The following is a 27,880-nucleotide window of genomic DNA, read 5'->3' on the forward strand; positions in this document are numbered from 1 at the left end:
TAGTTTTTTTTAAATGAAAGTAAGGAGCGACATTAAAACTTAAAACGAACAAAAATTACTCCTTATATGAAAGGGGCTTTTCCTCCTCAACGCCCCGCTCTTTACGCTAAAGTTTGACTCTTTCTCTTAACTCTACATTTTAAAACTTTAAAAAATTTTAGCGTAAAAAAGCGGGGCGTTGAAGAGAAAAAGCCCTTTTCATATACGGAGTAATTTCTGATCGTTTTAAGTTTTAATGTCGCTCCTTACTTTCACTTAAAAAAACTTGTTTTTTTTTTGTGTTTAATTGTAGATAGGAGCTTGAAACTACAGTAGGATTCTCTGATACGCTGAACCTGGATTCTCTGATACGCTGAACTTCGTTAAGGTTCTATGCTTTTTACGGGTTGTTTCCTCTTCACCTGTGCTTCCAAACTTAAGTCTCTAGATCGCGCACGAAAAATGCAGGATTAAAAATCCGTCGGCAATCCTTCAATTCGTTGCAATTTAAGTTTCTACCACCCAGTGTTTCCACTTTGAGGGATTTATCCCTTTCTGAGGGATTTCTAGGCCTTCCGCGGGATTACTTTCTCTAAAAAGGGATACGGGATTTTTTTAGGATAATTGAGATATTAAGGGATTTTCCCTACTAAAATAGAGATATTCAGGATTTTCAGTTTTGATGATGTATTCAAGGATTTTTGTTGGTGTTTGGTGCAGCTTCCAGAATTTTTTATCTTTCCCTGTAAGGATTTTTTTTTCGTCAGTATGAGCGATATAGTGAGCTACGCGCCAACTTTTTCAAAATTGCTTGGCAACTGTTTCAAAATTCAACAGCGGCAATTGGAATTGGCTAGTTGGATAAGAAGAAACAAAAGGAAAGTAAAAGTAAAAATTTCTGAATCAATCTGACATATTAAAACTGGAATTGAAATAAACATTTTTGACAAGCTTTTTGCAGTAAAAGTTGCCTGTTGTAGGTTTTATTGCTTTCTCTGATGACTGTTCAAAGTTAGAGGATGGACAAAGAAGTTATAAACTACTGTATTTAAAAAAAATAAGCATCTTCATCAAGTTATCATTCACCAGTTATCATTCATTGTTCAAAGCGAAAGGACCTAGGTATGATTTATATTGCATTCTCAAAACCTGTTTCCTAAAAAAGCACATTGACCTATTGAACGAAATTGGATATGATATGTTGGACATAATAAATTGCTAATGAACTTGATATTGAGTGAAATTGGATACGATCTTTGGATGTGCGGGCTTGATTGCTAGAGCTTTTTTAAGCGTTATAAGACTGATTGGACCGATTATAAGGTGATTGTAAAGCTCACGTGGGCCTACATATTCAAAGTTAAGTGCAGATTTTTATTTTTATTTTTGATAATACATTTCAATGGTTCAGTTCGCAAAGGATGCTGTTGTTCTAGCAAAATTCAAAAACTATCCACCATGGCCATGTCGAGTGTTGGATATAATTCAGGCCAAGAACAAAAAAATATCCTATGTTGTATTTTGTTATGGAAGTCATGAAATCGTGCAAACAACAGCCTCACAGCTTTCGGCCTTTGTTACCATTTCAAAGGAGGCCAAGAAGAAAAATGAATTAGGCGTTGCGAACGCTTTTGCCGAATTAGCTGATTTTCCTGATAAGCATCTCGAGATTAGTGGTTCTAGTTTAACAGATACATCGGCGAATTCAATAAATTCTGCTTTATCGGACTTGGACACGCTAAAATCCAATATCCGAAATGATATTGAAATAGAAGTACGTGAAAAAGTTGGATTATCAAATAGTGCGGATATAATTGACTCTATTGTTTCTCAAATTCACGACTCTATACTTGCCAAGTATTCAACCAAGTTTGATGAGATTGAAAACAAATTACGGGCTCTCCAAAACGCGAACCTAGCCCTAGAAAACAGGATTGAACAGCTTGAAACCCGTCTTGATGATATGGAGCAGGAAAAACGACTAAATCAGCTTGTATTTCATGGTGTTGAACAAAGTGGGGGTCTTCCCATCTCTGAGTGTATATTGAATGTGATTACGGATAAAATGCAAATTTCTGATTTTTCTTCGACCGCAATAGTTTCTGTATTTAAATTTCGAGCAAATTTTACTGATTTGGACACCATTGGAAATGCAAAAAAGCGTCCTGTGCCTGTGTTGGTTGTGCTCAAGTCTGCTGAAACTGCAAGAAAAGTGTTTTCATTTAAGTCAAAACTTGCTCGGTCGGAAATATTTGTTACCGAGTACCTAACATCAAAAAAGAAACAGATTCTTGACTTGGCTAAAAGTAAGCTCGGAAACAGAAATGTTTGGTCGAACAACGGGACAATTTTTGGAAAAAAACTCAGCAGGAGAGATCCGTAAAATTAGAGCTATGGCTGAAGTGGTCCGTTTGCCGAATCCGACCGCATAATTTTGAGTTATGAAATTAAGTTGTTGCACTACTTGTATGTTTGTTTTCCTCTTTGCATTTTATAGCCAAAATGTCAGTTTCTTTCATGTTTATCTCTTTCTTTTTCCTTCTTCTTTCTGTCTATCAGACTTTTTTTTTTTTTTTTTTTTTTTTTTTTTTTTTTTTTTTTTTTTTTTTTTTTTTTTTTTTTACATTAAATAGTCATCTTAAATGAGCGTGAACAGATATGATGACGCTTTGAATGAATTTGAACAAAACCGGTTTATTCTTGGAAGCCAAGCTCGTGACACACTTGCGGGGGATGATGAATGCATCGATAATTTTTCGTTGAATTGTCGCCCCAGTAATTATGTGAATCCGAATGATCTTTATGAGTATTCAAAACCTGTGAGTGCAGATGAAAGAGCGATCGTGTTCTGGAATTGCCAAGGTCTAAGAACGGCATATTCTCCTTTATGCGGGATTTTAAGCTTACTGGATAAGAAACCGTATATTGTAGGCCTATGTGAGACATTTGTTTCTAGCAAGTCACTGCCCTGGGATTTTTCTTTTCCGGGATATGTTTGCGAGCGAAGAGAACGGACAACCATGGAGCGGGGCGGTCTATGTATTTTGATAAATGAAGGTACCCAATATTGGGTTAGGGATGACCTCTCCCTGTGGCTGGAAGGTAGGATCGAAACACTTTTCATCGAAATAAAAAATGAAGGAAAAAAAATTTGATTTTGGGGTTAATTTACAAAAATCCGTCATGTGATATTAGTTTTTTTTATTGATGAGTTTGAATTGTTATTAGATAAAATTAACAATGAAAATAAAAATAAATTTATGATGGGAGATTTTAATATTGATTTACTAAAAAAAACCGAATAGCTCAGATTTTGTTAATATGATGGTGTCACATGATAGTTTTCCTCTTGTAACTATTCCAACTCGGATTTCGCATCTTTCGGCCACCTTAATTGATAATTTCTTCGTTAATGGTGGATTACTTGAAAGATCCCAAGCAGATGTGATTGTGTCAGACGGGTCGGATCACCTTGTTTTAATTTGTAAAATAAGGCTGAATCAGTCAAAGGAAAATAAAAGGTGTGCAAGGGCATCGTTTTACCGTGAAATGAAAAGTAAAAACCTAAACAGTTTTGCAAATAAGATGGATGAAACGAATTTTTCGCGTGTAATAGAAGAAAAGTGTCCAAATGCAGCATATGACCTCTTCAGTGAGATAGTGACTAATGTAATGAATGAAACATGTCCCTTACGGAGAATCAACCCTAATAGAAATTTTCCTAAAAAACCATGGATAACAAAAGCCATTCTAGTTTCAATAAAGCAGAAAAAACCAACTTTATGTGAATTATTTAAAAAATCGCTCAAATGATAATTTTATAAAATTCAAAAAGTTTCGGAATATTTTAAATTCAGTAAAACGGAAAGCTCAGAAACTTCATATCCAAAATGAATTTCATGAAAATCATGGGAATATGAAAAATACATGGAAAACAATAAATAAACTTTTGGGTAACTTTCATAGTAGGGAGGAGGTGAGAGCCATGGAGACGACAGAAGGTCGTCTTACTGATTCTCAACAAATAGCTGAATTTCTGTGTGATTATTTTGCAAATGAAGGAAAAAGACTTTGCGATAACCTCGCTTGCCCTTACAAGCTTATTGCCTTTCTTGGCAGGCGAATGGCGAATAGTGTTTGTTTTCTTTTCTTAATAAATGTATATCTAAATATCTAAATGCCCTGCCAATATCCAAGGATTGTTTCAGACATGTTCTTATTTCCCTCTTGGTCATTCCAGTTGCTATTATCCAAGCATTTCAGTTAGTTATTTTTTAGATGGATGCTGAGCCTTGTCTAGATGTTGATATCCAATCCGATTCATGTGATACTGATGAGTCAGGAGAAGTTAGACGTGCAAGGCAAGAAAGGAAACCAGCTAAGACAAAAAGAAAGAATGAAACAAAAACCTCTAAAAAGTCTCTCAAACTTTACAATGCTGGTTGGGGAAAAACTTGATCTTTTTCGCGGTTGGTTGAAACCGGTGTCATCTTCTAAAGAGAAAGCTTTCTGCGTTGTCTGCAAGAAAGAGCTTCTGTGTGGAAAGTCAGAGCTCACAAAACATGCCAAATACCAAAAGGACATTCAAAATTTTGAAGAATGGGACAAGGCATGCAGATCCAGCGGTAAACTTGATACAATGGTTCAGAGCAGTTACCAAGTTCAAGAAACAGAAGCCCGCTTAGTGAGTTTTGTAGTGGAAAATAACCTGTCTTTGGTTCTGGTTGAAGATTTGGTTTCATTGATCAAAACTCTACCTCCTAGGAGTGTTCTAGAAAATGTGAAGCTTGCAAAGCAAAAAGCAACTAATATCATGAGACAGGGACTAGCTGGGTATTACAAAGACATTCTCATCAGGAAACTAAGAACGACTGCCTTCTCCGTAATTATCGACGAAACTACGGACATTAGCACCACCAAACAGCTAGCTATTTGTGTAATTTTTTGCTCAGAAGACTTGAAATTGGAGGTCGATCTAGTCGACCTAGTTGCATATGAAGATGAGTCGGCGAAAGGGATATACGAGACTGTGAAGCTTAGTTTGCAAAGACTGGAGGTGCCCATGGCCAATCTGATAGGTTTCTGTGCTGACACCACCAATACGATGATGGGTAACACAAATTCAGTTTCCTCTATGTTCAAGAGAAATTTTCCCTGGATAGTCATTGTCAAATGTACTTGCCACATGAGTCACTTGTGCGCCTCATATGCGTGTAAAAAACTCCCAAAAAGCTTGGAAGACCTCTGTAGAACGGTCTACTCACATTTTAGCATGAGTGCTAAGCGAGGGAGAGCCCTAAAAGAATTTCAGGACTACTGCAATCTCAAACCACACAAGATCCTGTCACCAGGGCAAACTAGGTGGCTTTCTCTTGAAGGTTGTGTCAAAAGACTCCTTCAGCAGTGGAATGCCTTGAAGCTATATTTCACGAACGTGGTTTTTTGAAGACCCAATCCATGGCCATGATAAGGTCTTGGAAACCCTGCAGAACCCACTGATGAAAACGCTACTCGAGTTTGTGTCCTTCGCACTCGGCCTCTTTAATGAATTCAACTGCCTATTCCAGACCGAGGATGGGTTGTTTTATCGCATTAGACAGGAGGCAGAAGAGCTGGTAAGAACCTTTGCTAGTAGCTTCATGAACTTATCATACATAAGGACCTTTTCCAACATTCTAGAACTGGACGAAAAGAATGAACCTCAATACCTACCACTTCGTCAAGTGTACCTGGGGATGGAAGCTCATGACAGCATGGCTTTGTTGTCATGTGACCCATGTGTCAAGCAAACAGAGCTGGACTTGGTATACAGGGCTGCCCGTGATTTTTACGTCGAAGCCATAGCACAAATCAAGGCAAGGTTCAAATTCGAAGACCCTATTTTTGAGTTTACAAAAGTGTTGGACCCGAAAGTTGCAAGAGAGCTGAGTGTGCGAACTCTGTCTCCATATCTCGACAAATTTAGCATGCCGGGGTGGGACAAAGCGAAAATCGACGCAGAGTGGAGACGCCAGGCCATGGTTGATCTTCCAGAAAATCTGAGTCTTGGCATTTCGTCAGCAAAGGAGTACTGGGGATACATATTGAACCTGAAGAATGGTGCTGGGGACTTGCGCTTTGCCCACCTTAAACAGGTGATACAGTGGTTCTTGACCCTTCCATTCAGCAACGTTGTGGTCGAGAGGCTTTTCAGTGATTTGAAAAATATTAAAACAGATCACCGCAACCGTTTGGGACAGTCGACAACAGCGGGTCTGTTGCAGTGTAAATACGGAATGAAAAGAGCTGGCACTAGTGCCATATCCATGAAGTTGGATACCGAGATGCAAAAACGACTGAAAGCTGTAAAGGCAAGCGCTACCTCAAAAGAGGCAGCTGAACTCGTATCCCAGCCAGGTCCCAGTGCTAGTGTCTTTAATTAGAGCGTTTTTAATTGTCCTGAATCAAACTGAAACCATTACCTAATTTGTGATATATTTGATTAATAAAAACAAAATATAAACATGATATTTACTTTGACTGCGATGTGTAAGAGCATGCACATTTGAAGGTCATGTTCGATCGTTTGTCTATTTTCATCCTGTGCTTTCACCTGTCGGGCGAACGTGGCAAAATTTTTTGTATTGTTGGTTTAACAAACAAAAATAATGTTCTGTTCTTTGACTCTTGAACGAGAGGTTGAATTCTGCATTCGTTAGTATCCATGCTCAAGATAGGAGAATGCAAATTTTGGGATTTAGTTTTAAAGTTTTTTTTGTTAAAAAAATTATAGTGTTTGCATCTTCCAGTGCTTTTCAGTTCGTTCGGACAGATTTTTATTTAAAACAATCGGGTGCTCAGACAGAAGCACACAGATGGACTTCGTGGACCAGGAAAACAGTAGCTAACTGTCGTGATTAGCATGAGAGGGATTTTTCAAAGGATTATTGTTTAACCAAAAAGGGATTTTTAGGGATTTTTCGTCTCTGATTCGGGATTTTTCAAAAAAGAAAGTGGAAACACTGCTACCACCAGTCACGATCCGGTAGGGTAACGGGGGAAGAAGCTACGGGGTTCTGCTCCGCCTCAAGGTTTGTCGCTTGACCTAAATCTCTTGACTTGTCTAGTTCTTCAGCGTACCGCATTATTAGGTATTTTGGATATTTACATCTACCAAGCTCCAAATACTTGTTACAAAGGCGCTGTCTATGTGTGGAAACACTTTTAAGATGTATACCTCGCTTTGATTTAATTTTCCCCATGATTTCGGCTTTGTGTGCACAACTTTACTGAAGGTTCCTGACTATTTTTCATTTCTAGGTTTCTTCATTGTATTGAAATAATTTATGAAAATTTCACACTCTATAAACAAGCAGCTGATTTTACCAGCTTGTCATTTTGGTCTCTAGGGGGTATTATCGGCGATCTGAAAAGATTCTTTCTGGCAACCGACTTGTAAAAATTTCAGGTAGCTGAAAACATTCTAGGGGACTGTTAGAAAACAGGAAAATACATCGAAAAATGGTTCCAATCATCTTACAGGTTATTGTCTTCTGCTCATGATAGTACCGATTTTGTTCTAAAAGCAATATTCTTTATCGAGTACACTTGTGAAAAAGACCTAGACATTTTCTAAGATTTCTAAGCAATTAGAGGAAATAGAGCAAAATCCTTTCAAACATTTTGTAGCATCTTCAAGAAGCTATGGCCTGATATTAAAAGCGGCATCTTCCGCCAATGAATACTTGAGTACTTTTTAAATATAAATTTTCAATTTATCACGGGATTTTCGAGTTCCACCAGTTCACTTAATCACGGCCTTAACGTAATGAAGTTATCTACTACATATACCTCAGGTATATCTAGTGAGTACGGAGGATGTAAGATGCGTAATTTCGATTCGTAGTATTTTTTGGGTATTTGTGAAAAAGTTGGAAATTATAGTTAAAAATGGTCACTATCAGTGCCCTTATTTTGAAGAGGAGGAAAGCCTTACCCATTTTATGGATACATGTAAGGATTTAGTGAATTTGAGAAGGGAGGTGTTTTCAACGCATTTTGGAGAGCTTGATTGGCTAGGGAAAGTTTCAAAAAGTAGATATTTTGATGATTTTAAAATGTTAGATATTGTGATTTTATATTGTGATATTGTATATATTATGATATTGTGATGATTTTAAAATGTTAGGTATGTTCATAAGCATTTTTTGCTATGACCCAAAGAGACTTTTATAGTAGCTAAACAATAAAAGAAAGTTTTTTCAACTGAAAGTAAGGAGCAACATTACAACTTAAAACGAAAAGAAATGGTTCCGTATATTAGGGTGGTTACTCCCTACTCAGTCCCTCGCTCTTCATGCTAAACTTCTCTATTCCCTTTAAAAAAGCTTCTTATTCCATTTTAACAGCGTTTGAATTTCAGGAGTCGTGCTTAAAGAATCGGGACGACAAGTCAAACTTTAGTGTAAAGAGCGAGGTTTGAGGAGGGGGCAAACAACGTTCCTCATATACGAAATAATTTCTGTTGGTTTTATATTTTAATGTTGCTCCTTATTTTCAGCTGAAAGAACTACTTTTTTTTATTTTATTCCTGATCGGTTTTCAAACAATACCGGGAAATCATGCTCCTCTCCAAGGAAGGCTACCTCCCCCAACAGAAATTCCTCAAAGTCAAGTCCCTCTCTGTAAACTATCCCCCACCCGTCCACCTGGAAAATACCCCCAGACAATTCCATCCTCGCAGAAAATCCTCCAGGAAAATTTCTTGTGGACAGTTCCACCTGAAAAATTCTCCTTAGCATACTTTCCTTTGAAAAAACTTAATTTCTGCTCGTTCCTTAATCATGTGGCCAATCCCCCTCCATGAAAAATTGTCCACTGAAATCTCTCCACCCCAGTGGGAAGTTGCCCCCGCATAAACTCCTCCCCCCCACCCTCTCATGGAAAATTCCTCTAGACAATTCCAACGCCACTGAAAATTTCCCCAAGAACATCTCCATAGGTTAAAGTTAGTCGGCAAGACAAAGTAAAACAAATAAAAAGAATTTCGAGTAGGAATTCTAGCAAATACCCCCAGTGTAAAATTTACTCGGAAAGCTCACCCTGGAAGCCGATATCACCGTGGAAATTCCCCCCAAGCAGAAAAGCCCCCGACCCGAAATGTACTTCTCGAAGACAAATACAATAAATAAATAATGGGTAAATAATGAAGGTTACGAGTGTGACCCTCTTCACGCTGGCCAAGCTGCAATAGACTTGAGCAAGTCAAAACAAGTAAAAACTTTACATCACTATACTAAATAATAATAAAAAAAAAAATACACGTAGAGCATGTTTTTTTTTACTAAGAATCAATTAATACCCTTAAACACAATTTTTTGCTGTCAAAATTGTTAAATGATTTACAACTTCCTGTTGAAAATCAAAACAAGGAGGAACACGGAGAAAGAAAAATCCTAGTGATAAATTACTAGTTTTACAAGTGGACAACAGGTACCCCACCCCCGACAAGTGAGCCTGAGGACCAACAATACATACATAAAAAACTAAAATCCGCTGAGCTGAAAAATGAGAGGTTCGTAGTTCTTTTAAAGGAAATTCTGCAGTACAAAACCATTTAAACGTACTGATACATTAAATTACAAAAACAGGATATAATTAAGATCTTACGCTTTAAACTTGTTAGGTACAATTTCTACTATCAAAAATCTTTAAACGGTGTTGTCTACCCATAGGCTAATTCATGGCTTTTATCCCCCCTCCCAAAAACAAAAACAAAATGAAAATGACGGTTGTGTATTACCTACTGGTTTGTTAAAAAAAAAACAAATATTGATAGAACAGATATTATTAATTGTTTGTTTTAGCATACTATCTTCAAATGATAATTTAAACACAACTATCAAAACTAATCTTTTGCTTCGTATCAAAACTGAAATGATAAGAAACTACAAGATAGAAATTACATTTCACCATTTTAATCAGTCATACTTAAAATAATAATACTGTTCATAAGTAATTAGTATGGTCTATTGATAGAATATTTTTTATAAACAAATAGAAAAAGAAGAAAACAGATAATTATAACATTTTTCATAGTACAATACCACTGAAAACTCAGGGCTTGATATGCAACAAATAAATATTTATTTTTTTTTTCCTAGAATTCTGTTTGCTGAAACTTCTTTTTAAAGGAGTCAATAGGCAGGTTTTATGGGATAAACACAGGCCCTTCCATGGAAGGTGTAACGTCTTTACTAAAGTGTTCTTCGATTACTCGATGTGAGGTGTTTCCTCTTGTAGGCAACTCGACTTTTAGGGTTTCTACGTGTTTGTCGTTCTTTCTTGGCAACCGGCGGTGCTAGTCGAGAAAGTTCGTCAGAGGGAGAATGGCGGATCTACTTGTAGAAAACAGCCACTGACATCACACCCAAACTCTCACTTGGAAGTTGTAATTGTGCCAGATCAATGCTACAGCTAGATCTTAAGGACTTTAATAAATGAACTAAAGTGAGATATTCTCCTTTTCTCTAACTGCTTTATCAAGAGCTAGTACCCCTCTCGAGTGGCATACAGTCATGCACATGATTTTGATTCTGGTTCTTGATGGTTTAGCCATAAGATAACATTTTGAAAGCCTTTTTGGCCATTGTAACTAACAAAACATATTTTTCCTCATTTCTGGAGGGGGTCCAACCGAACCTCCCACCTCCTCCTGGTTGCGATCAGGTTGATATGGGTGATTTCTATAGTTACATTAGAAAAGTCTACAAAGCAAAACAGTAGAACCAGCCTAGTAAAGACGTTACAACAGGAAACAGTCAAAATCAAAGTGTTGCTCCCGCAACACAATTGACTACTATAAATCAAACAGTTCGTGGTGACGAACTGTAGTAAGGAGCGACCTGGCTCAATAGTAACCGAAACTATAAAAAATGGAAATTAGAATTCAACTAAATGAAACCAATAGTTACATCAAAAGAATCGCATTTTAATGCTGATTCTAAATATATAAGTTTCGTCAAATTTAGTTTTTGTCATCAAAAGTTACGAGCCTGAGAAAATTTGCCTTATTTTGGAAAATAGGCGGAAACACTCCCAAAAAATCAGGGGGTAGAATCACCCCCTAAATCAGTTATACCCATCAAAAGTTACGAGTCTGAAACAGACACGAGCCTGAGACTGACTTTTCCTCCTCGACACCCCGCTCTTTACGTTAAAGTTTTTTACTGTTTTAAAAAGTAGAGTTAAGAGAAAGAGTCAAACTTAAGCGTAAAGAGCAGGGCGTTGAGGAAGAAAAGCCCCTTTCATATACGGAGTAATTTCTGTTCGTTTTAAGTTTTAATGTTGCTCCTTACTTCATTTAAAAAAACTTGTTTTTTTTTTTTTTATAGTTGGTAAAAGACACAAACAGATAAACAGCATCTAATGAAGACAAAAACACTACCCTTTATCTATGCCGCTTTATCATTATTTACCGTAATCATTATTTATCATTTATTTACCGTAAACCAGTGTTGGTCGGCCTTTAAAAATGATACGCAGGGCATCAGGGATTTTCAATTGAGAGGGCTGGAAGTTTAACCCATTGTATAATAAAAAAAAAACAGAAGTTCCTAGCTTAGAGATTAAATTTTTTTAAATTTACCATGCAAGACCTTTATTATTGTCAAAGATTTTCTACCAGTTTTGCCCACCTTCGAAAAAATGGTTTAAGCCAATTTACCATGTAAAAATTACCATGCAAGACCTTTATTATTATCAAAGATTTTCTAAAAGTTTTGCACACCTTGGAAAAAATGGTTCAAGCCAATTTACCATGCAAGACCTTTATTATTACCAAAGATTTTCTAACAGTTTTGCCCACCTTGGAAAAATTGGTTCAAGCCATATTGGTCCTATAACAATTTTAAATTCTATATCAACCTGCCTGAGACTCTAGGCAGGCATGACTTGCTAAAAGATAATAAACAAGTATTGGTCCAATAAGAGAGGCACACTTACTCCTGCAGTTTATCCGTGCCATTTAACCAAACATTTGGAAAACCATGACTATCTTAGCTCTATGACTATCTACCTTAGTTCTACTGCCCTAAGAATGAGACATGAACGGATAATAGATAGACGTATCTATTAACAAATGACCTAACATCATTTTTATACATTTCTAATAAGGAGGATTAATGCCAGAATTGCTTCTCATTCAGTTGGACTATCTGTCTTGGCTTTTTCTACAATTAGTCATGACTTGATGCCCACAACTATTCGATTTTAACAATTCTGGCTCTACAAATGTGTTCTTTTTTTATATTTCACATTTGTGGGTGGAGAGTCAAACTCAAACATATTAACAAATATTAATGTTACCATTAAACATGTATATCAAATACATAGAGGTAACTTCGTAAACCGCACTGGCCTGCCATTACAAAAAAAGACTAAGGAAATGAAGATCTAGATTGGGGTGTTTTTAAGGCCGACAAAATACTGGACGAAGAAAACAAATATTTTAGGAGGACAGCCGCCTCCTTTCTTCAGCGCTATATTCCTTAAAAAACCTTAAAAACTAAAGAAATGAAGATCTAGATTGGGGTGTTTTTGAGGCCAACAAAATACTGGACGAAGAAAACAAATATTTTGAGAGGACAGCCACCTCCTTTCTTCAGCGCTATATTCCTTAAAAAACCTTAAAAACTAAAGAAATGAAGATCTAGATTGGGGTGTTTTTGAGGCCAACAAAATACTGGATGAAGAAAACAAATATTTTGAGAGGACATCCACCTCCTTTCTTCAGCGCTATATTCCTTAAAAAACCTTAAAAACCAAAGACATGAAGATCTAGATTGGGGTGTTTTTGAGGCCAACAAAATACTGGACGAAGAAAACAAATATTTTGAGAGGACAGCCACCTCCTTTCTTCAGCGCTATATTCCTTAAAAATCCTTAAAAACTACAGACATGAAGATCTAGATTGGGGTGTTTTTGAGGCCAACAAAATACTGGACGAAGAAAACAAATATTTTGAGAGGACAGCCACCTCCTTTCTTCAGCGCTATATTCCTTAAAAATCCTTAAAAACTACAGACATGAAGATCTAGATTGGGGTGTTTTTGAGGCCAACAAAATACTGGATGAAGAAAACAAATATTTTGAGAGGACAGCCACCTCCTTTCTTCAGCGCTATATTCCTTAAAAAACCTTAAAAACCAAAGACATGAAGATCTAGATTGGGGTGTTTTTGAGGCCAACAAAATACTGGACGAAGAAAACAAATATTTTGAGAGGACAGCCACCTCCTTTCTTCAGCGCTATATTCCTTAAAAATCCTTAAAAACTACAGACATGAAGATCTAGATTGGGGTGTTTTTGAGGCCAACAAAATACTGGACGAAGAAAACAAATATTTTGAGAGGACAGCCACCTCCTTTCTTCAGCGCTATATTCCTTAAAAATCCTTAAAAACTACAGACATGAAGATCTAGATTGGGGTGTTTTTAAGGCCAACAAAATGCTGGACGAAGAAAAAAATATTAATCCTTAAAAACTGAAGACATGAAGATCCAGATTGGGGTATTTTTAAGGGCAAAAAAATGCTGGACGAAGAAAACAAATATTTTAGGAGGGCAGCCACCTCCTTTCTTCAGCGCTATATTCCTTCAAAATCCAATTCTCGATCTGTGTTTCTTTAGCTTATTCTTTATTAAGTAAATATATCACTGCAATTTAGTATATCGGTGTTATTTCTTCTCAGACATTATAGCTATCCACAAGAGAATCTTAGAATATTGTTAAATTCTCATTGGAAGATACAACTTTCGCCAAGACTCATGGTATCATTGTATTGGACTTGTATTGTATCGATACTTGTATTGAACGGGGAGAGTACGAACGGGGAATACACCCCCCCCCCGTGGTGTTAGAATACACCTTTGCTGAGCTGAGAGTGTTGCTTTAGTTTCATTAAATCAATTTGAAATTTATTGGGAAATCAATCCCGAACACAGTGTTCTACTAGACCTCGCACCATGAACACAAATCAAATAATCAGTGCATTTAATATTACATTTCGTTTTACAATGTCGTGGCTATAATTACAATGAATTCTAAACATTTATGTAGACAGCCCTCGCCTGAATGACTTCCTAAAGGAAAATGTACTTTCATTCCTCTATAATACTGATTTCAGTGCCAAACGACTAAATTAATCTAAAAACGATGGAAATTTTTCCATTGATAAAATGTATATTCGTTGATAAAAATATATATATATATATATATATATATATATATATATATATATATATATATATATATATATATATATATATATATTGAATTGATGAACTCTTTATTACTAATAAATTACAAAAACTATAAATATACACAACGACCGGGGGAAGGCTCAAACAGCCTGATGTTGGACGGCTGCAATCCTCTAATTCTCAACCTAATTAATTAAAAAAACAAATATTAAAGAAGGACAAAAACACTCTCAGTCAATTACCCCTTAATACCAGAAAATACATAAAAAAAAGGCTAACAATAATAATATGTACATATAAAAAAAATTAACTCCCCACTCCCAATAATGTTTTTTAAATTTTACTTTAAACGACCCAATATGTTCCGCCTCCCTAATACCAGCTAGGATATCATTCCAAATAGCCAGAGCTAAATACCTAATTCCGAAAGCTGCACGTGTGGTGTCTCGGTACTCAACAATAAAATTATCTGCCTCTCTAGTCTCATACCCATGGAGTGAACGATTTACTCGAAAAAAAATGATAAAACTACATTAATAAAAATGTGTATAGCCTATATACATAAAAAAAATGGCTTTTTTTCTCCTCTTCAGATTTCTTCTTCTCGTATAGGTAGCTATCGGAAACAACTAATGGCGGCAGATCATCTAGTTTCACTACGTATTGATCTTGATGTGCAGTCAGGGTCACATTTTCTACAGTATAATGCAACTTCACTCTTATTGCATCCCTTACCATCAACGTAGCCAAGTCGAAGATAATTCGTTCCAACCCTCTGAAGTGGAATATAGATATGTCTCTAGTCCCTTTCCCCATTGTGAACGAAATGAAAATCTTAGGAGTAACTTTCACGAGTGACTGTAGTTTTCAGTACCCACATTAATTTAACTGTCCACAAAACTAATGCAAGCCTTCAGAACACTTACCAAAATGAGGCGTTTTGGGTGTGATACTGAAAGTCTTCTCCATGCCTACATGTGTTATGTTCGCCCGTTGCTCGAGTACGCGTGCCCGGTGTGGGGTCCATCTGCTATCCGCACAGCGTACCTATTACGCGACATAGAGTGCGTCCAGAAAAGAGCAACAAGGATTATACTCCGAAACCGTGACATACCCTATGATCAAAGCCCTCGCTAAATTAAATTTATCTCCACTTAAAGTCCGGCTTGAACACCTTATTCAGCAATTTGGAAAATCCGTCCTAGCCAATAAGAGCCATCGATCACTACTACCCAAACCAGTCCCTCCCAATAGTCGAACTCGGTTACAAAATAAACTTCTACCCCCTAAAGTACGAACTAATCGTTACGCCAACTCATTTGTGCCTTTCTTCACATCAATTTTCAATGCTGAGTTGTAGTGTGATTTTTGTTTAAATGTATGATTTTGTAAAAAATACTGAATTTAGCTATGCTACGATAGTTTTTAAATATTCCGATCTCTCTCTCTCTCTCTCCTCTCTCTCTCTCTCTCTCTCTCTCTCTCTCTCTCTCTCTCTCTCTCTCTCTCTCTCTCTCTCTCTCTCTCTCTCTCTCTCTCTCTCTCTCTCTCTCTCTCTCTCTCTCTCTCTCTCTCTCTCTCTTTGTGAAGTCAATGATACTTTTTGCATCTATTTCTGCATCTAAAATTCACGTGTTTCAATTTGCTCATTTGAACCAATATCACATACAGTCTTTTCAAATGGAGAATCACTTTTACTAAGGTCCGTAAAAATACGGTTAAATACCCAATTTTATCGTGACCAATTTTACCAGTTACAACACTACTGCAGACTTGGCTCAGTATGTAAATACATATTTTTATTAATGTTTTCTATTGATCCATATTGTTTTCTATACATACATTTATTTAAAATACATGTCTATATTTTCAATACATTTCTATGCAATATATTTAATACTTTTATTCTATATATGTCTACGTTTTCTAAACAGGTCTATATTATTTTCTTCTTTTTTTGTTTAAGTCTATATTTTTTATAAAATGCCCAAATTATTCAATATTTGCTCGTATTACTTGGAACAAAGTAATTATAAGTCACTTACCATGTCGATTGTCTATGTAACGATAAACATTTCATTAATGATGTAACTATTACGATTATCATATAATAACATAATAACATAAAATTATAGTCCAAGGAGAGTGGCACCAATTCACAAAATTTAGGGGCGGGTGGGGGAATGTATTTTTTTAAGCTATGGGGGAGATGCACCACCTCACAACCGGCAAAATTAAAATAAATTGAACGTTCTTACTTTCCAGATAGTATATCATTGCGTATTTGTAAACATAGCTGATATCGGGTAACATCCTCTTGCAGTTGAGATGGATCGAGAGGGTAGAATTTGACCTCAAATGCAAATTCTAACGGCTGACCTACAAAAAATATAAAATCAAAAATACGTTTGACTTGAATACGGTTGAAATATTCCTACTAAGCCAATCAAAAACAAATCCATTCGAAAAAGATTTAAATTAAAAATAAGGAATGACTGTCCACTCAATCTCACATTCCACTGTTGCCTGAATTCTAAGGACATCAATACGAAAATATTGTTAACCCAAGATCCATCGTACGTCTATTTATACCGGAATAACGCACGTATTCAAGGATAACGCACGTACTTGCAAAGAGCACATTTGTTGATTTCTTACAGGATTGTCTTTAGAGCTGGAAATTCCCCCTCCACCGCATATATCCGAGATACTTTTTCTTATCCACGACCTGAATCTCCTCCCCTTCAAACTAGAATCTACTTTCACATGTATTATTTCTCTTGTTAAATATAACCACATTTGATTTCTGAATTTTATATTTCCAATTTTATATCCAATTTTTAAATTTTAATTAATGTTCAAATTTGGGAGTAAACAAACAATTATTCTTCGAAGAATACACTACCCACATCACCGGAAAAAGGACTTATGACTTGATTCATTAATAATTTGAGCTGCCGAATTTTCAAATTTTAAATTTTCAGTTGCAGTTCTCCTTTGAAGGTATTAAATAAAAAAAAACTAATTTTTTTAGCTGAAAGTAAGGAGCGACATTAAACTTAAAACGAACAGAAATAACTCCGTATATGAAATGGGTTGTCCCCTCTGCAATCCCTCGCTCTTTACGCTAAAGTTTGGCTCTTTGCCACAATTCTGATTTTTAAAACAATTAAAAGCTTTAGCGTAAAGAGCGAGGGATTGCAGAGGGGACAACCCATCTCATATACGGAGTAATTTCTGTTCGTTTTAAGTTTTAATGTCGCTCCTTACTTTCAGCTAAAAAAATTATTTTTTTTTATTTAATTTCTGAACGTTTTTGAATTAATGCATGTTTGGTTTTGGCTCTCCGCGCATAAATTATTAAAATGAAATTTGTATATTAAATCTTTTTTTGGCTAAATGGCTTTCTCTTAGTTTTGATCAGACGATTTTGAGAAATAAGGGGTGGAGAAGGAGGCCTAGTTGCCCTCCAATTTTTCGTTGCTTAAAAAGGCAACTAGGACTTTTAATTTTTAACGAACGTTTTTATTAGTAAAAAATATACGTAACTTATAAATTAGTAACTTACGTAACAAACTTTCATAATCTTATATTTTTATTATGTATACAAGGGGGTTTGTATCCTCGTTAATACCTCGCTCTTTACACTAAATCTTAAGTTTTGTCCCAATTCTTTAAGAATGACCCCTGAGTCAGAAAGGCCGTAGAATAAATAGTTGAAATTACTAAAAATACTTTAGCATAAAGAGCGAGGTATTTATCTCCTCCTAAATACCTCGCTCTTTATGCTAAAGTATTTTTAGAACCCCTCATATGCGTTATAATCTCTGTTCGTTTTAAGTTTCAATGCTACTCCTTCCTTTCATTTAAAAATAACGTTTTCATGTTTATTTTTCATTGTTTTCTTATAGTAATGCTAGAAAATCATGCGCCCTTTTCCTTGAATTTTTCTTCCCCCATGACAGATTCCTCCAAGGAAAGATCCTCCAACATAGCCCCCTCCCCTCAGCCCCACCTCTAAACAAAATAAAATCCCCCCTGAAAACGTCTGTACACTTCCCAATAACCATTACTATATGTAAACACTGGTCAAAGTTTATAACTTGCAGCCCCTCCCCCAGGGATTTTGGGGGAGTAAATCATCCCCAAATACATAGTTATTATGGTTTCGACTATGCTGAACAAAATGGCTATCTAAAAATTTTGATCTGTTGACTTTGGGAAAAAAATGAGCGTGGGAGGGGGCCTAGATGCCCTCCAATTTTTTTTGGTCACTTAAAAAGGGCACTAGAACTTTTCATTTCCGTTAGAATTAGCCCTCTTACGGCATTCTAGGCCCACTTGGTCGATACGATGACCCCTGGGAAAAAGCAAAAAAAAAAAAAAACAAACTAATAAACACGCACCCGTGATTTGTCTTCTGGCAAAAAATACAAAATTCCACATTTTTGTAGATAGGAGCTTGAAACTTCTACAGTAGGGTTCTCTGATACGCTGAATCTGATGGTGTGATTTTCGTTAAGATTTTAGGGGGTGTTTTCCCCTATTTTCTTAAATAAGGCAAATTTTCTCAGGCTCGTAACTTTTGATAGGTAAGATTGAACTTGATGAAACTTATATATTTAAAATCAGCATTAAAATGCGATTCTTTTAATGTAGCTATTGATATCAAAATTCAATTTTTTAGAGTTTTGGTTACTATTGAGCCGGGTCGCTCCTTACTACAGTTCGTTACCACGAACTGTTTGATAGATGTCTTTTGGAATTAATAGATTGCTAATGTTTTAAATTTTATGATCGGAAAGCGTTGTTAAATATAACAATTTAATGTTGCTTATTTGTTTTCACAGTTAAAAGTGGCAACTTTTCCATTAATTAAACATATCTTCAATTGGACAAATTGGACAAACAAACCAACAGTTCGTGGTGGGCTTAATAGCAAACGACCCGGCTTAATAGTAAACGAAACTCTAAAAAACGGATTTTGATGCTAAAAGATGCATCAAAAGAATCGGATTTTCATGCTGATTTTAAATATATAAGTTTCATCAAATTTAATCTTTGTCATCAAAAGTTACGAGCCTGAGAAAATTTGCCTGATTTTGGAAAATAGGGGAAAACACCCCCTAAAAGTCATAAAATCTAAGTCAAAATTTAGCGTAAAGAGCGAGGCGTTGAGGAGAAAATCCCCTTTCATATACGGAGTAATTTCTGTTCGTTTCAAGTTTTAACGTCGCTCCTTACTTTCATTTGAAAAAACTTGTTTTTTTATTTAATATCATACAAGAACCAAAATCTTTTGTGTTCTTTTCGTCTGAAATGTTAAGAAAATAACCGAAAAAAAATTGGCAATTTTCAAACCCTTGACAATTTTTCAAAAAATTTTCAAACGGAATATCAAAACATTATTACTACTACAAAAGAGCAAACCCTATTATATTAGGCGCAATAAATTATCACAACAATGAATCGACAAAAAAAGTTCATATTATGTATTAGCCGGAAGCATACATTGCAGTAATGGATCACTGATTGTTCCATAAATCAAATAAAGTTTGTTAAATCAGCATTTTAAGAGCACTCTAAAAATTACTCACTGACGTAAAGGTTGTCTGGACATGATTCAACTTCAATACAAAGAAAATACACAAGTCTATAACAATTCATCAGTAATTTGCGGAAATTGTGAATAGTTAAGGGACAAGTCCAACCCTTACGAGGGGGAGGGTAAAAGCCATTTTCTGGAAGAAGGGAGGCAAAACAGGAGAAGCACTTTCCTGGCAACTATTTTTTTCAAGGGCGGGGGGTGGGGGGTCCGAGCAGACATGGGAAAAGGTCGGAGGCTAAGTCACTATTACATTTTACGTCACTTATCTTATGGAGGATTTAATTTTTCAAGTCACATTAGGTGATAATTCAATAGAAAAACATTTTTTTTTCAAATGAAAATAAAGAAATTATAACAAATTAGAAACAGAAATTATTCCTTCTGTGAGTGGGGCTCAATTAAGAGTCTCAAGGCGGCGTGAAAACTTTCGTGAGTAGGCCTAAATTTAGACTCATTTGGAAGCTATTTGTATTCACAAAATTTCCAAAAATTAAGAGTAGTATAGGATTGGAGATAGATTAGATCATAAACACAGTTTTTGGCTCATGGAATATACCTTAGGACTAGATTAAACATTTTGGTGCAATAACTTTCAAACACTTTTTTTTGAAAACACAATTCTTGAGTGAAAAAAAATTAAATCCTTAACTCCAATAGAAGTCAGCATGCTGAAGTAAAAAAAAAGCATAACGATTTTATAAATATAAATTTTTACATTATAACATTATAATATTACATTACATTATAAATATATAACATTACATTTAACATTACATTATAACATTATTATAAATATAAATTATTAGTTTCTTTTAAATTTGGTAACGTTTGACCCAATAACTTACTCGAGACACAATCCCCCCATCCTCCTAGAAAGAAAAAATTGACTGGAGAGATAAAACTCGCGGTTCTAATATAATTTTCCCATGAATTAAAAAAAAAACAAAAAAAAAACAAAAAAACAAACAAACAAAAAAAAACAGTTCGAACTTTTCAATCGCCGTCATTTTTAAGCAATAGGTTTTTTTAAACACAATTTTTTCCCCACCGAAATTACAGTTTTGTCTTGGAAAATGAAACTTATTAATCTAATGTTGCTTTTCAAGCTGCATTAAGAAAAAGCAACAAACTTTTCCGCCACGTGCATTTTAGCGCAATAATTTTCTAAAGTTTGTGTTTTTGTAAAAAAAAAAAATGGAAATGAAAGGGCTAAGAATGGATAGCGTTTTGTTTTCGGAAAACTACCCGAAAACAATTAACTCTACAATATATTGGATATTATATCAGGGGTAAAATTACAACCATGAACAGAAATCCCAAAGCTCCTAGATACGCCGCTAACCCCTGATGATATCATTTAGTAAGGATGATGAGGGGGTTACGGGCTTTAAACCCCCCAGGACTTTTGTAGAAAGCCCGTAAAAATGTAGCAGAATACATATATTGATGGTTTTTTTTTATTATATATAACCCGAACCAACCCTCCAGAACAAAAATTCTGGATGTGCCCTTAGTCACAAGAATGTCCTGGCTTTGAAAGATGGCAAAAAAAACTAGGACACCAAAACAAAAAAAATTGACTATTCAAGGGTCATGGCCTCAGTTTTACCCCTCCAAGTTTTAGCAAAATGGCGTCCCTGTCCCCTCCCTCTAACAAAAACCGGATATCATAGCATCCTTAAATAGCACTAGTAATAGAGAAGTTGTTCTTCAGGACTTGTACAACTACATTAATAAATTTTGAAGTCCGCAAAGAGGATATAGCGCAACCGCACGCTCTCATATCTTCGTAAATAATTTTTTTTATTATTAAAAAAAAACGCTCTCATATCTTCGTAAATAATAATTTTACATGTAGTAGCTCCTCAATTATAGATAACTGACACAACTGTGACTATATACTTGTACTACATAGATGCGTTTGCCAAAAAAACATTTATGATTATTTCACCTAAGCAGTTTTTTACTTTTAGTCACGTCAGCAGCGTAATCACGATTGCCAAAGATATTTGATAGATTGCCAAAGATTGCCAAGATCAATATTTGATAGATTGCCAAAGATTGCCAAGATTTGATACTAATTCGCCTTGAGCGACACAGGACACTTTACTGTCAAAGAATCCTACTTTCTGTAGAAAGAAGCACTTTTTAGCATTTTACTTTATTTGTCAATTTTGACGATCGCTCTTATCTTGCAAAAAAACTGTGTTTGCACCTTTCTGTTCTGTATTTTCTTATTAATCAGGGATTTTTCCATTTCAATAGAATAGCCATTTATTTCTATAGAATGGCAAACCTCTATATTGAGTTCAAGTCGAACCAATCTGTCCGTTCTTGGCAGACTATTGTTCCTTTTTGGTTTATATTTGACACTTTGGTCCAAAAGAAAAAAAAATGGTTCATCCTGGTCTCTCCACACTAAGCGTTTTCCAAGATTTCTGTTTTCCCCTTCCAACCCCCATGTTCCCGGATTCGATTTGAAAATGAAGCATCTGAGACATAAGATCTTTCTATATATCGAGTTTCATTAAGATCCGATCTCCCATTCGTAATTTCCCTCAATTTTCACGTTTTCCAAGATTCCCGGTTTCCCCTTCCAACTGTCCCAATGTCACCGGATCTGGTCGGGATTTAAAATAAGAGCTCTGAAGCACAAGATTCATCTAAATATCAAATTTCATTAAGATCTGATCAACCGTTCGTAAGTTAAAAATACATCATTTTTCTAATTTTTCCGAATTACCCCCCCCCCTCCAACTCCTCCAAAGAGAGCGGATCCGGTCCAGTTATGTCAATCACGTATTTTGAACTTGTGCTTATTCTTCCCACCAAGTTTCATCCTGATCTCTCCACCCTAAGCCTTTGCCAAGATTTCTGGTGGTCGTAGCAACATCTTCAATGGCTTAGATAAAAGAACAATATTGAAATTCTGGATTTTCAAAAAAAGTGTTGGAATTTAATCCAAACACTCGGCTCAAAAATACAGAACAGATTTGTATATGTTTGTACGTGATGAGATGACATAAAAAAATCCGCAAAATCTGAAAATAAAATAAAATGAGTTATGAAGTTTCATTTCATTCTTCAATGTTTCACATGCTTCGAGTTCGCTCTATTACTTCGAGTTCGTTCCAAACGTTTAACAAATAGCTACGCAAATGAACTATGTGAAATGATGGCTATAGCATGAAATAAATCTCGCAGTTAAAATCGAGATCTTGACACGTCAAATTTAATACGAGAATTTAACTCTTTCCTTTTTTAGTCATTTTCCACAGATAAACTGCCATTCACTTATTAATAAAAGGCAAAAGAAAAATACCTTTCGTCCTCATTAATCATAAATTTATCCATTTATTTCCTTGCTTTTATATGCGCTTAAAAATTTTAGTATAAAAATTTGACTTTACGTAAAATGAACCATTCAAGCCACAAATTAAAAAAGTCCATAAAGCCAGATTTACAACATAAGTACTTAGGCTGGATATCCATGTGGGAGCATAACCATTTTTGACCAATCACAATATATTTCCTCTTTTACATTCAGTCCTGATTAGCAAAAACGATGGTGTCTTGAGTCTAGACATTAATCAAACAGTTCGTGGTAAGGAACTCTAGTAAGGAGCGACCCGGCTCAATAGTAACCAAAACTAAAAAAAAAAAAAATGGAATTTTTATGCTAATAACTACATCAAAAGAATCGCATTTTAAGGCTGATTTTAAATCTATCAAAAGTAACGAGTCTGAGAAAATTTGCCTTATTTTATTAAGGGGGGAAACACCCTTTAAAAGTCAATGGATCTTAATGAAAATCATATCGTCAAATTCAACGTATCAGAGAACACTACTGTGAGCTTGGTTTCAAGCTCCTATCTGCAAAACTGTGGAATTTTGTATGTGTTTTGCCAGAAAAAGATCATGGATGCGTGTTTATTTGTTTGTTTTTTTCCAGGGGTGATCGTATCCATCCAGTGGTCCTAGAATGTCACAAGAGGGCCCATTCTAACAGAAATTAAAAGTTCTAGAGCCCTTTTCAAGTGATAAGAAATTGGAGGGTAACTAGGCCCCCTCCCAGGCTCATTTTCTTCCCAAAGTCAGCTGATCAAAATTTTGAGATATCTATTTTTTTGAAAATTTTGAGACATAAAATTAAAAGTTCTAGTTGCCTTCTTAAGTAACCAAAAAATCGGAGGGCAACTAGGCTTCCTCCCTCGCTCCTTTTTTTCTCAAAATCATTCGATCAAAACTATGAGCAAGCCATTTAGCCAAAAAAGGTAAATATGCAAATTTCGTTTCAATTATTCATCTGCGGAGAGCCAAAATCAAAACATGCATTGATTCAAAAACGTTCAGAAATTAAATAAAAAAACAAGTTTTTTAACGGAAAGTAAGGAGCAGCAATAAAACTTAAAACGAACAGAAATTACTTCGTATATGAAAGGGGCTGCTTTCTCTGTTTTAAAAAGTAGAGTTAAGAGAAAGAGTCAAACTTTAGCGTAAAGAGCGGGGCGTTGATGAAAAAGCAGCCCCTTTCATATACGAAGTAATTTCTGTTTGTTTTAAGTTTTAATGCCGTTCCTTACTTTCCGTTAAAAAAACTTTTTTTTTCTTTAATTTCTAGCAAGAAACATATGTCAACGACAATGGTGTTATCCATGATTTTTGTTCGTGGGGAGAGGGGTTGCATTTTTTTATAAAACACATCAAACGCATCATTTGCTACTTTTTACAGACAAAAAATGGGGGGGGGGATCCAAATTCCAAAGCCCCATCCGCTAAATATACAGCATCGGTAGAGGGTATATATATATATATATATATATATATATATATATATATATATATATATATATATATATATATATATATATATATATATATATATATATATATATGTGTATAGCTATGCTGTTTGACCTATGTGATTGTATGGATGAGTAGGGATTATATTTATGGATGAGTAGAGTATTAATTTTTTTATAAAACACATCAAACGCATCATTTGCTACTTTTTACGGACAAAAAATGGGGGGGGGGGGAAATCCAAATTCCAAAGCCCCATCCGCTAAATATACAGCATCGGTAGAGGGTATATTTATATATATATAAATATATATATATATATATTATATATATATATATATATATATATATATATATATATATATATATATATATATATATATATTATATATATATATATATATATATATATATATATATACATATAATATATATATATATATATATTGTGTATGGCTATGCTGTTTGACCTATGTGATTGTATGGATGAGTAGGGTTAAGGCCTCATTCAAGTGCTGGTCTACATTAATCACTAATTTAGGAAAACAGTCTTCCTTTTCTCCTTCTGTCTCTCTCTTTTTTTTTCTTTTTTTTTTTGTGTGTTTGTGCTGTTGCATTGATGATTTCTCTTTTCATGATATATATATATATATATATATATATACATATATATATATATATATATATTGTGTATGGCTATGCTGTTTGACCTATGTGATTGTATGGATGAGTAGGGTTAAGGCCTCATTCAAGTGCTGGTCTACAGCACTTGAATGTATATATATATATATATATATATATATATATATATATATATATATATATATATATATATATATATATATATATATATATATATACAAAGTTCCAAACACGTGCATTTAAGGCTAAAACATTTTAAATTGCAATTTTCTCTCTTTGTATAATCTTTTATCTGTATTTTAAGGGGTTGTTCTAAGAAATAAATTACAAACGAACCAGAAATCAGCTGAAAAAAAAAAACAACAGAGTGATATGTAGGTTTCCTGCATCCCTTAAAATATCCCTCACCCAATTATCTTTTAACTGTTTGGCTATACTACCAATCAACCTTACAAAACTATCTTACCTTTTAACTGTTTAGCAATTCGCTTATCAAGTACAAGCCATTGTCTAAATCCATCCTCATCAAGATAAACAAGCCCAAAATAATCTCTTTCTAATAAGTCAACACTGTCACAAACTCCATCAAACAGCTCTTGTCCTTTGGCATTTCTCTAAAAAAAAGAATTTTTTTATTTCTTTTCCCAGATAATTTCAAAAATATTACAACTAATAATTAAAGACAGCTTATCAAAATATATAACCAACCAAAAAAATATACAATGGTGAATGACATATGACCCTCTCCCCAGAAGAAATTATGAGACTGAGGCCTAAAAACACACTTTTTTAGGCACAGGACCATTAGAACGATTAACAAATATATCTCTACAGGCATAGACTACATTATTTTTTTTTTTATTTTTTTTTGAAAATGAGGTTTTTGAAAACACTTTCAACTTCATACAATTTCGGGCATGCACACCAGAATAGTTTTGTTTATTTAATTCCTAAGATTCTTAAGCATTGGACCCCCCCCCCCTTTTAAATGATGTCCATGTTCCAAAGCACAAAGGATTACTTTTGTTTCAAGTCAATCATAAATATTGTTAATCAAGTTCATTAATATATGTAGACAATAGTCCAACCTTACATTCTACTAGACACGTATATATAAATTGTACCTCAGGGTCCCCTCTGTCGTTCAGAATTATTTTGTTTTACCAACAGTTTCAATCAAATTTACCTGTTCCTACTGATTTGAGGAGACATCTCCCCCCCCCCCCCCCTAGAAACGAAATCCAGCATCTACATCTGCTTTCAAGAACAACCAGCGAACAATGTCAAGGGAAGGATAAAATTAGCTCAGAGTCAGTTAACAATAATTACCTTCCAGCAATTACATTTGTCTAATCTATTAGCTATTTCTGCTATTCCCAGAAGACCCCCCCCCCCACGAAAAAAAAATCATTTTCAATTTTTTAACGGAAATACCGAAAAAAAAGCAACTTTAAAAGAAGATACCCTACAAAGGTGTTTTTCAAAATCTAGGGGGGACGGGGAGGGTAAAGATCTCTAAAACTCCCAGCGTTCACCACTGGTCTGAATGACAACCAGCAAATAGTGTAGACGAAAAGCCATAAAGATGCTGCCTGTCTAATTTATTAGTTACTTTTTCTGGTTTTAGAAATTTACCCCTAACCGCAAAAAATCTAGCGTTTACATCTAGTTTGAAGGGACATCTTTAAAACAATATTAAGGAAAAGACAGAGTGATGCTACAAACTGATTAACAAAATAGCCTTTAAGTTGTTCTCTAAGATTCCCTGTGCACGTTTTCTGGCTGATGCTTAATTTATCACCCCAAATTATTTCTGCAATTAAACACAGCTACGCACGATCCTCCTCCAACCTAATCTATTTAAAGCCCCCCTCTTTACACCCTCCCAGGAAGTTCCCATTTCCTTTAAATCTTTATTTATGACATCCTCCCAACCCAGACAAGGACGACCTGCTTTCCGTGTAGCCCCAGACGGTTGGCCAAAAAGGACAATCTTCGGTAATCTGTCATCCTTCATCCGTAGAACGTGGCCTAGCCATCTCAACCTTTCTTTCATTATAGCCCCAGAAAGCGGGATTGAACCACACTTTTCGTACAACCTACTGTTTGAAATACGGTCAGTCAGCCGGGTACCCAGAACAATCCGTAGGCAATTAAGCTTTAGCATAGCTGTTTATGTCTCACAATATTTATTCCAAGAGACCTGTTGGGTTACGACTGACCTAATAATTTAAAAGATGTGAAAGGTGCTGTTTAACATCTCCATTGGGGCCTAGAACGTGCATTTGGTCATATGATATGGTTCAAAATCACCTGTAGATCACCTTCAGGGGTATGTCACTAAATTGATTGTGTGATAAATGTTTCCACCTATTTTGAAGCTGAAAACATTATGACCATTTAACGTTCGATCATGACTTACTTTGAATGAAGCTAAAGCAAAACATGAGTTCCAGTTTCGTATTTGTTTGTGGAACTCTTTAGATAGGAATTGATGTGATATAACAGACCAAACAAATTCATTTGGGAATTATTGATACGGAAATACAATTCGACCAAGCAGGCAGCAACCTCCAAATAAATAATCTTTGTTGGCTACTTTTTCTGT

General features: G+C 35.2%; 2 protein-coding genes across 5 annotated transcripts in view; one reads left to right on the top strand and one right to left on the bottom strand.

Annotated features, from left to right (window-relative positions):
- LOC136037774 (serine proteinase stubble-like) overlaps positions 1-27,880 on the top strand; it is a 211,102-nt gene that overhangs the window by 22,789 nt on the left and 160,433 nt on the right. The window lies entirely within an intron of this gene.
- LOC136037775 (band 4.1-like protein 2) overlaps positions 14,300-27,880 on the bottom strand; it is a 40,272-nt gene continuing 26,691 nt past the window's right edge. For all 4 annotated transcript variants that reach the window (XM_065720591.1, XM_065720594.1, XM_065720592.1 and 1 more), the window contains exons 3-5: positions 25,739-25,886; positions 16,478-16,598; positions 14,300-14,404 (exon numbers count right to left, since the gene is read on the bottom strand). In XM_065720591.1, coding sequence (XP_065576663.1) covers positions 14,329-14,404; positions 16,478-16,598; positions 25,739-25,886 — 345 coding nt within the window. In that variant the 3' untranslated portion in view covers positions 14,300-14,328. The remainder of the gene's footprint in view (positions 14,405-16,477; positions 16,599-25,738; positions 25,887-27,880) is intronic.

The sequence above is a fragment of the Artemia franciscana genome, chromosome 17 (assembly GCF_032884065.1).
Source record: "Artemia franciscana chromosome 17, ASM3288406v1, whole genome shotgun sequence".
NCBI lineage: Eukaryota > Metazoa > Arthropoda > Branchiopoda > Anostraca > Artemiidae > Artemia > Artemia franciscana.